This window comes from Schistocerca cancellata, chromosome 2 (assembly GCF_023864275.1).
Source record: "Schistocerca cancellata isolate TAMUIC-IGC-003103 chromosome 2, iqSchCanc2.1, whole genome shotgun sequence".
Taxonomy (NCBI): Eukaryota; Metazoa; Arthropoda; class Insecta; order Orthoptera; family Acrididae; genus Schistocerca; species Schistocerca cancellata.
In genome coordinates this window covers 849,728,003-849,741,175 of record NC_064627.1, presented here as the reverse complement: position 1 = coordinate 849,741,175, position 13,173 = coordinate 849,728,003, and the positions used below count along the sequence as shown (strand labels likewise).

At 36.6% G+C, this 13,173-nt stretch overlaps 1 protein-coding gene across 4 annotated transcripts in view; it reads left to right on the top strand.

Moving 5' to 3' along the window:
- The window catches only part of LOC126162773 (glyoxylate reductase/hydroxypyruvate reductase), a 99,186-nt gene extending 92,345 nt beyond the window's left edge, over positions 1-6,841 (top strand). For all 4 annotated transcript variants that reach the window (XM_049919477.1, XM_049919476.1, XM_049919481.1 and 1 more), the window contains one exon: positions 6,344-6,841. Coding sequence is in view for 1 of the 4 variants with exons in the window: in XM_049919481.1 (XP_049775438.1) it covers positions 6,344-6,387 (44 nt within the window). In the remaining 3 variants the exon portion in view is untranslated. The remainder of the gene's footprint in view (positions 1-6,343) is intronic.
- The last annotated feature ends 6,332 nt before the right edge of the window (positions 6,842-13,173 follow it).

The window sequence follows — 13,173 nt, the reverse complement described above, 5'->3', positions numbered from 1 at the left end:
CATAAGGTCAGACATCTATTGAAGCACCATGAAACCAGAGAAGACAATTGCTACACACAGTCGGGCGTCTATCACATCCAGTGTAGTGTGTGTCCTTCCATCTACATAGGCCAAACTGCCCACTCCTTTAGCGTATGGTTCAGAGAGTATCAGGACCTTAGCAATTCTAAATTTGCCCTCACTAACCACCTGAAGGGTCGTAATCATTCCACTTCAGATATAAACATGAATCACAGCATTCTACATATTCAACGTAAGGGCCCTATTTTAAATATTTTAGAAGAAATAGAAATTATCCACAGCATTAACTATGATCTGCTGTCTATTTTGAATGAGCAAACTTTGCTTAAGCATGCATTCCTGCTGATAACTTCTCTTTTTTGAAGCAGCATCCAACCTCCTTTCCTTCTCCTTCTGGTTTCTGATTATTGTATGTTACACATGTATACTTTTTAGCTGCACCAGTGTTTTCGCCATTGCTTTGGTGGCCCTTAATTAGGCTTAGCCACTATACAGCATATACCCATCTCCTATAGTGAGAACTGCACGGTCCACCCAGTTTATTTTACATAGCTGTAATATGCCCTCTTTTACTAGACATTTGTATACTATCAGTTTTTTATCCTGTGACCACAGTGCATTATAGTGTGTCATTATTTGTGTACTCACTAAATTAAAATTTGCCTGTCTTTCATGATTACAAAATTGTCTGAGGTCTTATCTCATATAAGCCTCATTGAATCGTCGGCTTTTAGTTAGCAGGTTTTGAATTGCCCCTACTTTTAATGTGTCCCTTTAGTGCTATTGCTACTAGCTATTAATTGGCATAGTAGTTCTTGACAGTGTGGATTGTGAGGTTTTGCTACCTTCCATTTTGTTCAATAGTGAGCTGCTTTTTAATAGGAGTGGCACATGTGTACGTTCTTTTAACGCGTGACTTTGGCATGTTATTCCACGTTGCCATATGTATCCCCCTAAATTAAAAACTTGCATGGCACTCATGGAAAGGGAAAAATTTTCATTCTGTTTTACGGTTTATACATAAATTTCATGTCACTGGCTTCCAGTTAGTTTTACTACAGTTCTGTACTGTCCCTGTTCAGTACATTCCCTTACCATTAATAATATACTTTTAATGCTTTTTGTGTAACTTTCTATGTAATGTTTCTTACTTTTGAATGTTAATCACTAATTCAAATTGTGAATGGCTGGGCTAATTGGCACCACGTTATTCTACCCATCAGCAGATGGCAGTACTTTTGCCACTCTGGTTTACCAGTTTGCTTCCCCCTTCGTGTACGCAACTCTGCGCTCCGCACTCACTGGTGTTACACACCTTCCTGTACTCATCCACTGTGGTGCTCAGGGCCACAGCACGAAGTGTAAGTGTTCTGGTATTCATTGTGTACTTCTTTATCCAGGCAGTCATCTGTAGTATTGTCTGGATTCACTTTACCATTGACTTACATTTTACTGCACCTAGCCCTAACACCATTTTCTAAAACTTTTTTTTAATTGTTATTATTATTATTTTTTAAACTATTTTTAGCTCTGGTCTCATGTTTATTTTCAGAATAACGCCTGATGATGGGCATGTAAAAACTCAAAACTGGTCAGTTTTAACCACTGAAAAATAAAGGGAACTTTACAATGGAATTGGTGTTTTCAACCTCTGCTATGTTTATTTGCTTTGTTATCAGAATGGGACAAAATCCCTGTTTTAAAAACTTTTGGCCTGTAGTGTAGCTCCTCAGTTGCCTCATTGGCCTCATGAGGCAGAGTGCACCCCGTATTAGTCCTTCCATCAAGAAAAAAATCCCTGGTACTGGGATTTGAACCTGGTCCCCCTCATTGCTGTCAGCCAAGCTGATCATTCAGCCATGGACTCAGATTATCTTAGAATAGTCTCCAGTGAACTGAAAAAATAACTGGTTTGCATGGCTTTTTGATAACTGTGTGCATCATTTTGTTTCACTAGGTATTTCGACCAAAGGTGGTACAGCTCGAAATATCTTACACATTTAACAAACATAGAAATGTTGGAAAATTTTGAACCCACTTATTTTCTTGCATACAATTCCTTGTAGCTTTGATCTGCCATTTATGAAGTTAAGATCTGAAAGTTGAAAAAAATCCTTACATGAGCTTTAAATTTATGATAGTTTTAGATAATGCTTATATTTATAATTATGTAGTCTAATTTAAATGGATGGTCCAAAGAATTGGAATCTACGGCACACACACACACACACACACACACACACACACACACACACACACACACACACACACACACACACAAAGATTGAATTATTAAAAAATTTTGGAGCCAGTGGCTCCTTCTTCTGGAAGAAGAGTTGAAAGGGAAGGAAGAGGGATGAAGGAAAAGAATTGGAGTGGTTTAGGGAAGAGAGTAGTTCAGAAATGTCCACCTAGACATAGGGTCAGGGGAGACTTACTGGACAGGATGACAAGGAAAGACATTGTTTGGGAATACACTCGTCTGGTGCAGTCACCAACAGTCTGTCTTTCCTTCTAATCCCGTCCAGTAACTCTTCCCTGACCCATGGTTCTGGCTGACTTTTCTGAACTGTACCCCATACCATAAGCCTCTCCAGTCCTTTTCCTTCACCCCTCTTCCTTCCCTTTCACCTCTTCTGCCAGTAGGAGGAACCACTGACTGTGAAAGCTTGTAAAAGTTAAACCCTTTTGTGTGTGTGTTCAGCTGAAAGTGCTGCCAGTGAATTAAAAAAAAAAAAAAAAAAATATTAACAGGTGATTCTAGGCAAACAGATTGTCAATGTTAACAAGATTATGCCTTAACAAACATGGTCAAGAGCTATACATATGAACTTAAAATGTATGTTCTGTGCTAAAAAATTTGGAAGCCACTTCAAAAATGTAGGAAACACTATTGAAAAAATTATTTCCTGGTTTTTAATAGGCTTTGTCAGTTAAAGTGAGCATTTTGTTAATGTAATTGTATGTAATTAGCATCTTACAATATAAATAAAGTTCAGCAGCTGGATTTCATTTTGTATTACTGAATTTCACACGTTAGGTAGTCTTATTTTCCTTTTCTCCATTTGCATGTATCATCTCATACCAACGAAAGCTTTTCTGTATGTACTCCACTTTTTCTGTAATTATGTAGTATGAATAGTGAAGAAGGTCCAACATTTTATGTTTGTGTCTGAAAAATTTCCAATAGCTGTTCAAAGGAATACAGTCATAGCTGCAAATTTAAATATCAGTTATTGCTGTATGCAGTAATTCAGTAAGTATTATCAAATGTTTACCATGCCTTTGTAGTAAGTGCTGTACATTGGTAATGACTAGAAAAGCAACTGCACCACAATGACTTTTTGGACATCCATGTTTTTCCTAAGTATGTAGAATCTTGTCATTAAAATGAATTCCTGAGTCAGTCAAGTTATTTTCAGTCAGCTGAATAATGTAATTCTCATATGTTCAATTTATGAACAAGGCTACATAGAAAGGCTATGATTAAAATATAAGCTAAAGAGCACTGGGACATCATGGCAGGAGCAGTGATCAAGAAAAGTTGCACTTTTGTGTGTTTATCATTTAACTCTGCATTTTTATTACCTGATTTTTTTTTCTGTGTAAGAGATCCTACACCATGATCATATGGCTTTATTTATAAGAAATACATGGAACTTGGTGTAGTAGGACTGCCATAAGTAATTTTATGAATACCACTATAGACTGTATGTCCCTTAGGAATGTTGCATTGTGTCAACATTCAAATTCCATATGTAACAGGGAAATGCTTCTTGAATAAAACATCCACGTAGTGGGCAAGCAGTAAAGCCCCAAGCAGGTGATTTCAACCTCCTAGCCAATAGCTATGACTCCGTCTGGCTTAACAGTGTAGAATGAAGAAACCTTTTTCATGCACACTTGTCACAGTGCAACCTTACAGAGTAAATAACACTAGAAAAACCAAGGACAAATCAGTAAATTTTATACAAGAATTGAAGCAGGCAATTTGAAATTAGACAGTAGATCAGTTTTTAAAATTGATTTAAAATCATTTTATTGTCTCCAATTCAGCAAACAGCTCATTCTGCCCTCCCATTAATGCCTTAAGGATTTTATTTTTTGTGCTTAAGTGAATAATTGGTTTGCATTCAATTTTTTTTTTTTTTAAATCCACTAGCGATAAATTTTGCAACCGTTTCTTCGGCAGCTATTTCAACTCTGGTATTCACTTTTTCCAGCATCCCCCCCCCCCTCCCCTTGCGTGGAGTAGTGTGTTCAGAACTAGCATTTTGGCCAGCTCCACATGGAAAATCAACCACAACAGGGCCACCCTGCAAATAAAAGTATAGAAATTAAATTACTAACACACCATTTACTCTGTTGGGCAGTTTATGTACAAATGGTATTACTATTACTGTAGTGGTGTTAGTGACTAAAATAAAAAAAACGCTTTCACTGGAGCTTAATTAGAAATAGTCATGGTTTTTTGTTTGTGTGTTTGTTTAGTCTGGTCATTGTAAAAATAGGCAAGCTATACTTGACGTAAAATTGGTGAGGGCTGTCTTTCACTATGGTCACTTGTGTCTGAAGTGATAGGGATTCTTGAAAGTAAGACATCCCATTTAAATCTACTACATTTTAACACCAATGCAGGAGCAATATGAATGGGCAACAACTTATAGAGCAATTGTAGAGTGAATAATTTTCACAGTGTGTTGTAAAAAAAAATATGCATATGAGAAACATTTAAAAGGGATAATACAATTGCGTTATTAGAAATGTTCTGTACTTGTACGAATTTTTAGGCTATTGGACTTCTTCTCCTACATTTCAATTGTAGATGTAGGCAGCAGACTCAAAGTACGCCAGTGCACATCATAATTAAGAAAATCCTCCTTACTTCGTTTCAGTTTACTTCAATAAAAAATATTTAATACCGGTATCAAATTTTTTTTCTTATTTCAAAACATGTATGATACAAAACACTCGTAGCCCATCATCCTCCGAACAGCACTTCTTAACAGAACTTTTACATGCAAGAGAGTGAGAAACAAAATAAAATAGTGTAAAAAAATGAATGATGTTTTTTTCATTTATCTGAGCCTTACTGCATATTCATAATTAACGTCTTTGCAGATGCTTATGGTCGATCGATATTTCATTTTTTGTTTTTAATAAGTTTTAACTTTACAATATCATGGGGGGTCTTTCATCATGTACCCACACAGTTGCCCCCACACTGTACATTAATAAATTTTAACTTTACGATATCCTGGAGGTGTTTCATCATGTACCCACACGACTGCCCCCACACTGTACGTTGACATGGTATGGAGACATACAGTGTTTATTGCTTGTACATGTTTACATTTGCTGATAGGGGTCGATACCCTTTGTTGGTTGGCTTCTCTTTTATTTAATTGAATGGATATGTCAGTTTATCCTATGTATGTTAGGGTTCTACAAGAAATTAAAAGATTATATACATAATATGATAGTCCAGTATGTATTTGAATTTAGTGTGCTAACAGTAATGTTCAGTTTGCTTCATTTTCCCTGCCGGGTTTTGCGCTTGTGCACTGGCAGATTTGGCAGCAAAGCACTAGTCGCCAATGGTCAACATGTCAGCTGCTACTGTCGCACTTGCGTACACTCATTTTCTTAGTGTTGATTTCTTATTGAGTGTCACATTTTCACCTGAGTGTCACAAATTGAAGAACTGCCATCGCGTTTGTCTTCATTCTGGGTGCAGTGGGTGTGTGCTTATTGTTCAAAATCTGACGCTGTGGCAGATCTCCATTTTTACGGCCCGGGCGGGCGTCATTATTACCTGTCATACTCGCATTTTCAGCAGAGAGAACCCTGACCAACAGCATTCGTCGATGAGGTATTTATCGGCTCGAACAAGCATAGTTCACTCGTTAATGTGTCAAGCGTTGTGAGCCACGATACTCAGAAATTATTTTGTTGCACACACATGTTCATGTCACACCACTTGACCATCCACTTGTTGAAAGACACATATAACCGTCCAAAACGTAGTATAGATTGCTTGTCTTTAAAGTTCATTTCTTCATATGGAGTTTGGTTTCCAATTAAAATTCAAACAAGCATTGAGTTACAACAATATACATAACATGATAGTTTATACTTATGACTGACATTCCAGCCATCGCTTATACTATGAACATAGCTTTCTTAAGTTTTAAAATGTCATAAAATTTTCGTTAACCGGGTTTTGTTCCTATCTTCATTCTCATCGCATTTAAAAATTAATTACATACATATTATCATGTTACAATACAAGTGTATGATACATTTATGTTTCCTTTTATAGATAGGCTTTTATCACTTGTGGGAGCTCATTTCTTCCATGGGTAGAGGAGGAAGAAAAACATCAGAAAGAGGACTAAAACATTAGGCATTGCTGGCCCAACTACGCTTGGTGCTGCCTCCTTTGTTTGGAATGGAAGAAAGAAAATACTCATCTACTGGTTCAAGGATTTTTGAAGAAATGTTACTCGTACAGTCATGAGCTAGTTGCCAAGGAACTTGTTTCATGGAAATAATGTGTATTGACTAATCATTCACATATTATCATGTTGTTTCTTCATTTGCTAGTGCCATTTACTTCAATTCACGTGTAGCTTAGTGTGAAATAGGATGTTTTAACTATCATAGACTTATCTTTCTCAAATACCTGGAAATGTCATTATTCAAGCTTTCATGTGACATGCTAAAAATTAATTGGTCTTTGTAATATCACATGCTTAAATATTTATATGTACTCTGCAGCAAATAGGTACTGATAAATGTCATGGAGATATACTGTGAAGATGCGTATTTTATTTTTCATTGCCTTATGACCTCTGTATAAATATCTTTATAACTAAATTGTTTACTCGAGGTGCAGCCCATTTCTTCATTTGGTTCCTGCTACTCTTGACGTAATTATCTTCTTCTGCGCCATGATGATACACTGGTCGCTGAAACAAAAAAAACTTAACACTAACTTAAATTTTATCGCATTACATAGCTCAGTGGCCACTGATACATTTGGCCATTACATCAATCAGCAAATATTTCCTTACTTTCTTTTAATTCAGAGACATTTGTTTATTCTGTTGCCCATTATGATCATTTACTCTGCAAAGAAAATTATTTGACACTTCTTACAGTATTTTGTCGTTTCTCCTTAGCTTACACATCTCATATAATTTTTCATAATGCTTCCTTTTGCTTGTAAATATGTTGTATATAACTTAGTATTTAATTAAATCTCTGTGTACATATATCAATAGGTTCCTTAGTTCTTAGGCAGTAGATGTATTTGTGTAGTATTTCCATTTACTTTGCATTCAAGTTAAGTACTTGTGCATATTGCATTCTTATTTGGTTGCGCCTTCTGCCAGTCTGTAGCACATGCGCACAGGTCAATTGCTTCTCTCCTACTACTGACGTCAGAACACAGTGTTGAACGCAGATAAATGAGCCATAAGCTAATTTTGTTAATACCTTCACATCACATTAAACAATGTTACTTCTCATTGCTGTTCAATTTTATGCCGCCTACGTGTACTGACCAAAAGAAATACTTATGCTTATACACATTACATTACCTTAAAATACACACCAGAAGAAAAATTACATGTAGAGTTGTGTACACTACATACAATTATGTTTGTGATAGAAAGAAAAAATGCTACCTAGCTTCATCATTCTATAAAAGCTTTTATATCTTTCTGAGGGTGGAGACCCTTGTACGGCCGGCACCGAGGGTAAGTGGCTGCATGGCTTTAACAGGCCTAGCAGTGACCCGGCAAGGAGACCCTTGTCTCCCTGTTTCCTTATAGGCTAATATGTACATCCCAGTGTATGGTATTTTGAAAATTACATATGGTCCTGAATAGAGTAATTGCCACTTCTTAATCAGTTTGCCAAATTTTATCGATTTAGGGTGCATCCGTAAGAGGACTCACCCTTCAAAAAATTGTGTAACACGTTTCAGTTTCTTATTATAAAATTTCTTTCTATACTCAGCCCTGTTTTCTAGTGTAACCATGGCTTGTTTGATTTTGTTCTGTAGTGTCGTTTCTGGAGTGGGTACCTTTGGTATGGGCAACTCCCACTCATTCGTTCATTTTGTCTGGAACATCAATTCATCAGGTGTGAAACCTGTTGAAGAATGTGGAAGGTTATTGACAACTTGCATGAAAGGAGTTACGTATTCTACTCATTGGGTGTGTTTGTGAGGGGTGTATGTCCTAATAAACCAGTTAAATTCTCTAAAGACCCGTTCTACTGGACTTGCTTCCGGGTGAAAAAAGCTTACTAATATGTGCTTTATGCCCTGTGAGGTCATAAATTGTTTCCACTTTTGCCCAATGAAATATGAAGCATTATCAGTGAGTAGTATCTTTGGTTCACCTAGTCTTCTCAAATAGTCTCCCTTAATTCTTTTTCTGATAATTGTGGCTGTTGCATTTTTAATGGCATACATTTTGATATGTTTCGAGAAAATATCATACAGTGCTACTATGTATCTTACTCCTCATTTACTTCTTGGATATGGACCAGCTACATCCAGGGATAGTATATCTAGAGGTTTTTTTGAGAGTATTGGGTGTCGCTCAGTTTATTTTGACACATTGGACTGTTTTGATTTTTGACATATTGCACATTTTCGTAATACCTCTAGTACTCGCCTTCTCAAATTTGGAAAATAACAGTGTTGCAATTTTTTCAGTACATTTGCCTACTCCATAATGTCCCCATACTTCATGTGTGTGCCTTATAAATTCATCGACATAATCTTCAGGAATACACACACACCATTGATCAGATTTATCATGTTTCCTATTAAACAAAACGCCCTTGTACTCCTGATACCATTTACTTATCTTTCCACCTTTATTCTCCATGCATGCAGGTTTTGCATGACGTTCCTCCATCTGCGATCTCGCTGTTGTATATTTTTCATTTGCTTACAAAACTTACGGTAATCAGACTGTTGTGTTGTACCTTTCATTAATAACATTCTGAGTTCTGCATCTTGCTCTGTTAATTCATCAAATTCCTCTAAACCTTGTGATAACCTGGACAAGGCAACTGCAATAACATTCTGACTTCCTTTAATGTAAATGGTCTCAAAACTGAATTCCTGTAAATATAGACACCACCTAGCTAATCTTTCATGCAATAGTTTACATGTTAAAAGAAATGACAGTGACTGATTGTCACAGTAAACTTAGGTGTTCTTGCCCCACAAAAGATATTCAGACTTGTTAAATGCCTATATTACAGCTAAACTTTCCAGTTCTGACACAGAATAAGTTCTTTCTGCTTTTGATAATGTACAACTAGCAAAACTGATGACCTTGACTTCCTTACCTTCTTCTGGAACAAGCATGCCCCTAGCCCTTGAGATGAGGCATCTGTGCATAGACATAGGGTGGCTAAGAATGTTTGCATTGGTTAATGCCTGCTTAATGTTATTAAAGTCCTCTTGATACTTATCAACCCATAACCAAGGCCTATTTTTTTGTAACAAGTTAAGCAATGCATCACTGTTCATCAGTTGCTGTGGTATGAGTTTACAAAATAGAGATGGTAGTCCTAAAAAGCTTTTAGTTGTTTTTTTATTCCTTGGAGCTGGGCAGTTGTGTATGGCATCAAGTTTTTTTCTGATCAGGTAATATACCTTGTTCTGACACATGTCCTAAAAATTTTACTTGCTTTCTACCAGAACGAGACTTTTTTAAATTGGCTGTTACTCCGTAATCTGCAAATCGTTGAAGCACCTGTTCAATGAGCCTGTTATTTTCTAGCCAAGTGGGTGTGGCTATTAGCAGCTCATCTATATAGACAGTGACTTTGCTAAGCAATTCTGGTCCTAAAACCTTGTCCAATGCAGATATAAATATGCCTGCGCTAATGTTCAGTCCAAAAGGTAGAACACGGAATTTGTAACTTCTGCCACCACAAACAAATGCTGTATATTTTTTACTTCCTTCATGGACCTGTATTTGCCAGTAAGACATCTTGGGATTATTATTATTATTATTATTATTAGTAGTAGTAGTAGTAGTAGTAGTAGTAGTAGTAGTTTATTCATCCAAAGACAATGTACATTGCATGGATTTCGTAATATATATATATATATATATATATATATATATATATATATATATATATATATATATAAAAACAAAGATGATGTGACTTACCAAATGAAAGTGCTGGCAGGTCGACAGACACACAAACAAACACAAACATACACACAAAATCCAAGCTTTCGCAACCAACGGTTGCCTCGTCAGGAAAGAGGGAAGGAGAAGGAAAGACAAAAGGATATGGGTTTTAAGGGAGAGGGTAAGGAGTCATTCCAATCCCGGGAGCGGAAAGACTTACCTTAGGGGGAAAAAAGGACAGGTATACACTCGCACACACGAGTGTATACCTGTCCTTTTTTCCCCCTAAGGTAAGTCTTTCCGCTCCCGGGATTGGAATGACTCCTTACCCTCTCCCTTAAAACCCATATCCTTTTGTCTTTCCTTCTCCTTCCCTCTTTCCTGACGAGGCAACCGTTGGTTGCGAAAGCTTGGATTTTGTGTGTATGTTTGTGTTTGTTTGTGTGTCTGTCGACCTGCCAGCACTTTCATTTGGTAAGTCACATCATCTTTGTTTTTAAATATATTTTTCCTTCGTGGAATGTTTCCTTCTATTATAACTATATATATATATATACCTAAAAACAAAGATGATGTGACTTACCAAATGAAAGTGCTGGCAGGTCGATAGACACACAAACGAACACAAACATACACACAAAATTCAAGCTTTCGCAACAAACTGTTGCCTCATCAGGAAAGAGGGAAGGAGAGGGAAAGACGAAAGGATGTGGGTTTTAAGGGAGAGGGTAAGGAGTCATTCCAGTCCCGGGAGCGGAAAGACTTACCTTAGGGGGAAAAAAGGACGGGTATACACTCGCGCGCACACACACACACATATCCATCCACACATATACAGACACAAGCAGACATATATATATAGAGGGAACCATTCCACATGGGAAAAATATATCTAAAAACAAAGATGATGAGACTTACCAAACAAAAGCGCTGGCAGGTCGATAGAAGCACAAACATACACACAAAATTCAAGCTTTCGCAACAAACAGTTGCTTCATCAGGAAAGAGGGGAAGGAGAGGGAAAGACGAAAGGATTTGGGTTTTAAGGGAGAGGGTAAGGAGTCATTCCAATCCCAGGATTGGAAAGACTTACCTTAGGGGGGAAAAAAGGACAGGTATACACTCGCGCACGCACACCCATATCCAACCGCACATACTGCTTGTGTCTGTGGGTGAACAATACTCTACACAATACAAATGTGCATACTAAACTACACAACATCAGACCGCATTAAAATACCATGTACAACTTTGATTAATTACATTAATGTATGAGGAAGACTCTTTACATGGAATACACAGTTGATATTTAGATATAACACATAATAATTCTAACACTTTTGTACATATTACTTATTTAGATCATAGCAACAGTAAGATAAAAATTACTATTTAAATCTAATTGTTTTGTATGAAGCTATTCCAGGTATTCGTTTACACTATAACAGCAGTTGGTCATTAAAAATTTGAATACTGCATCTTTAAATGAAGACAATTTTTTCATTTCTTTTATCTTTACTGGTAGTTTGTTATACAATCTCTTTCCTTGCATGTTTGTTTCAGCACCAAAGCCTTGTTAACTCTTTTAATATGAATGTCATTGCACTTTCTTGTGTTGTAAGTATGTAGATCAGAGTTGCATTGGAAATTGTCAATATTTCTTTTTACATTAATTACGCTTTTTTGTATATAGAGGCACAGTAGGGGCAGAATATTTAGCTGCTGAAATAATTGCTTTGAAGGAGTTAGCCTTGAACTGTTGGTAATTATTCTAACGGCTCGTTTTTGTTGAGTGAAGATGGTTTTGAGATTTTTCTTACTATGACCCCAGAAGGTGAGGCCATAGGTAATAGCAGAATGTAGGCCTATATAAGCAAAGTAAACAGTTCTGCTACATTCCCTTCTACATACAATGCTAATAACACACAATGCAAAGCAAGTAGAGCTTAACTTACGAGGGAGATACAGGATGTGGTATTTCCAGTCTAAATTTTCGTCTATATGCACACCTAAGAATTTTGTGATAGCAACTCTCTCAATTTCTTTATTTTGTATTCTGAGATCCAGATCAGGGTGTGACTTTCTTTCCCTGTAATGGATATAATTAGTTTTAGAGATATTTATGGTTAATTTGTTCATTTCAAAACAATTTTGCAGATATTCTATAGCTCTGGTTGCAGATGTTGGCAATACCCGGTTTATGTCAGTTACTACAATGTTTGTGTCATCCACAAACAGGATTATGTGAGTACCATTTACTGGAATCTTGCTATCATTTACGTAAAGAAGAAATAGGAGAGGTCCTAGAATAGTCCCCTGCGGTACCCCAATTGGCACAGTCTGAATATTCAATCTGTAAACAATACTTCGGTTTTTACTGTTTGTTGTTGCAATTTCTACATCCTGTTTCCTATTATGGAGATATGACTGAAACCACTTTTTTGCCACTCCTCGTATACTGACATATTCTAATTTGTCTAGCAGGATATCATGTTGGACAGTATCAAATGCCTTTGATAAGTCCAAGTTTATTCCTATTGTACTGTTGTTCCTATCTAGCCGTGTTACAATATTTTCAATGGATTGGGTGATGGCTGACTCTGTACTCATTCCTTTGCAAAAGCCATGTTGGTTTACAGACAATAGATAGAATTTCTAATTTTTTTCTATTCTAAACCTTTAGAAGCTGTTCATCTAAATTGCCTGGTCTTATGCGTACTGGCAGTATAATCTTATTGATACCTCTAGCGTCGAGAACTAATCTTACAGAACCGTTTAGTTTGCTTACTGGTATTATGGGACTACAATAGGGTGAAAATGAAGGTTGTATAATTCCCCATTTAATCACATGATTGACCTCTTCCCTTACTGCATCTTGTGTTGCCAATGGAATAGCATATAACATTACATAAAATGTTTCATCTGGATGAACTTCAAATCTATATTCATAGCCTTTTGTTTACTCCTGGCTCCCTAC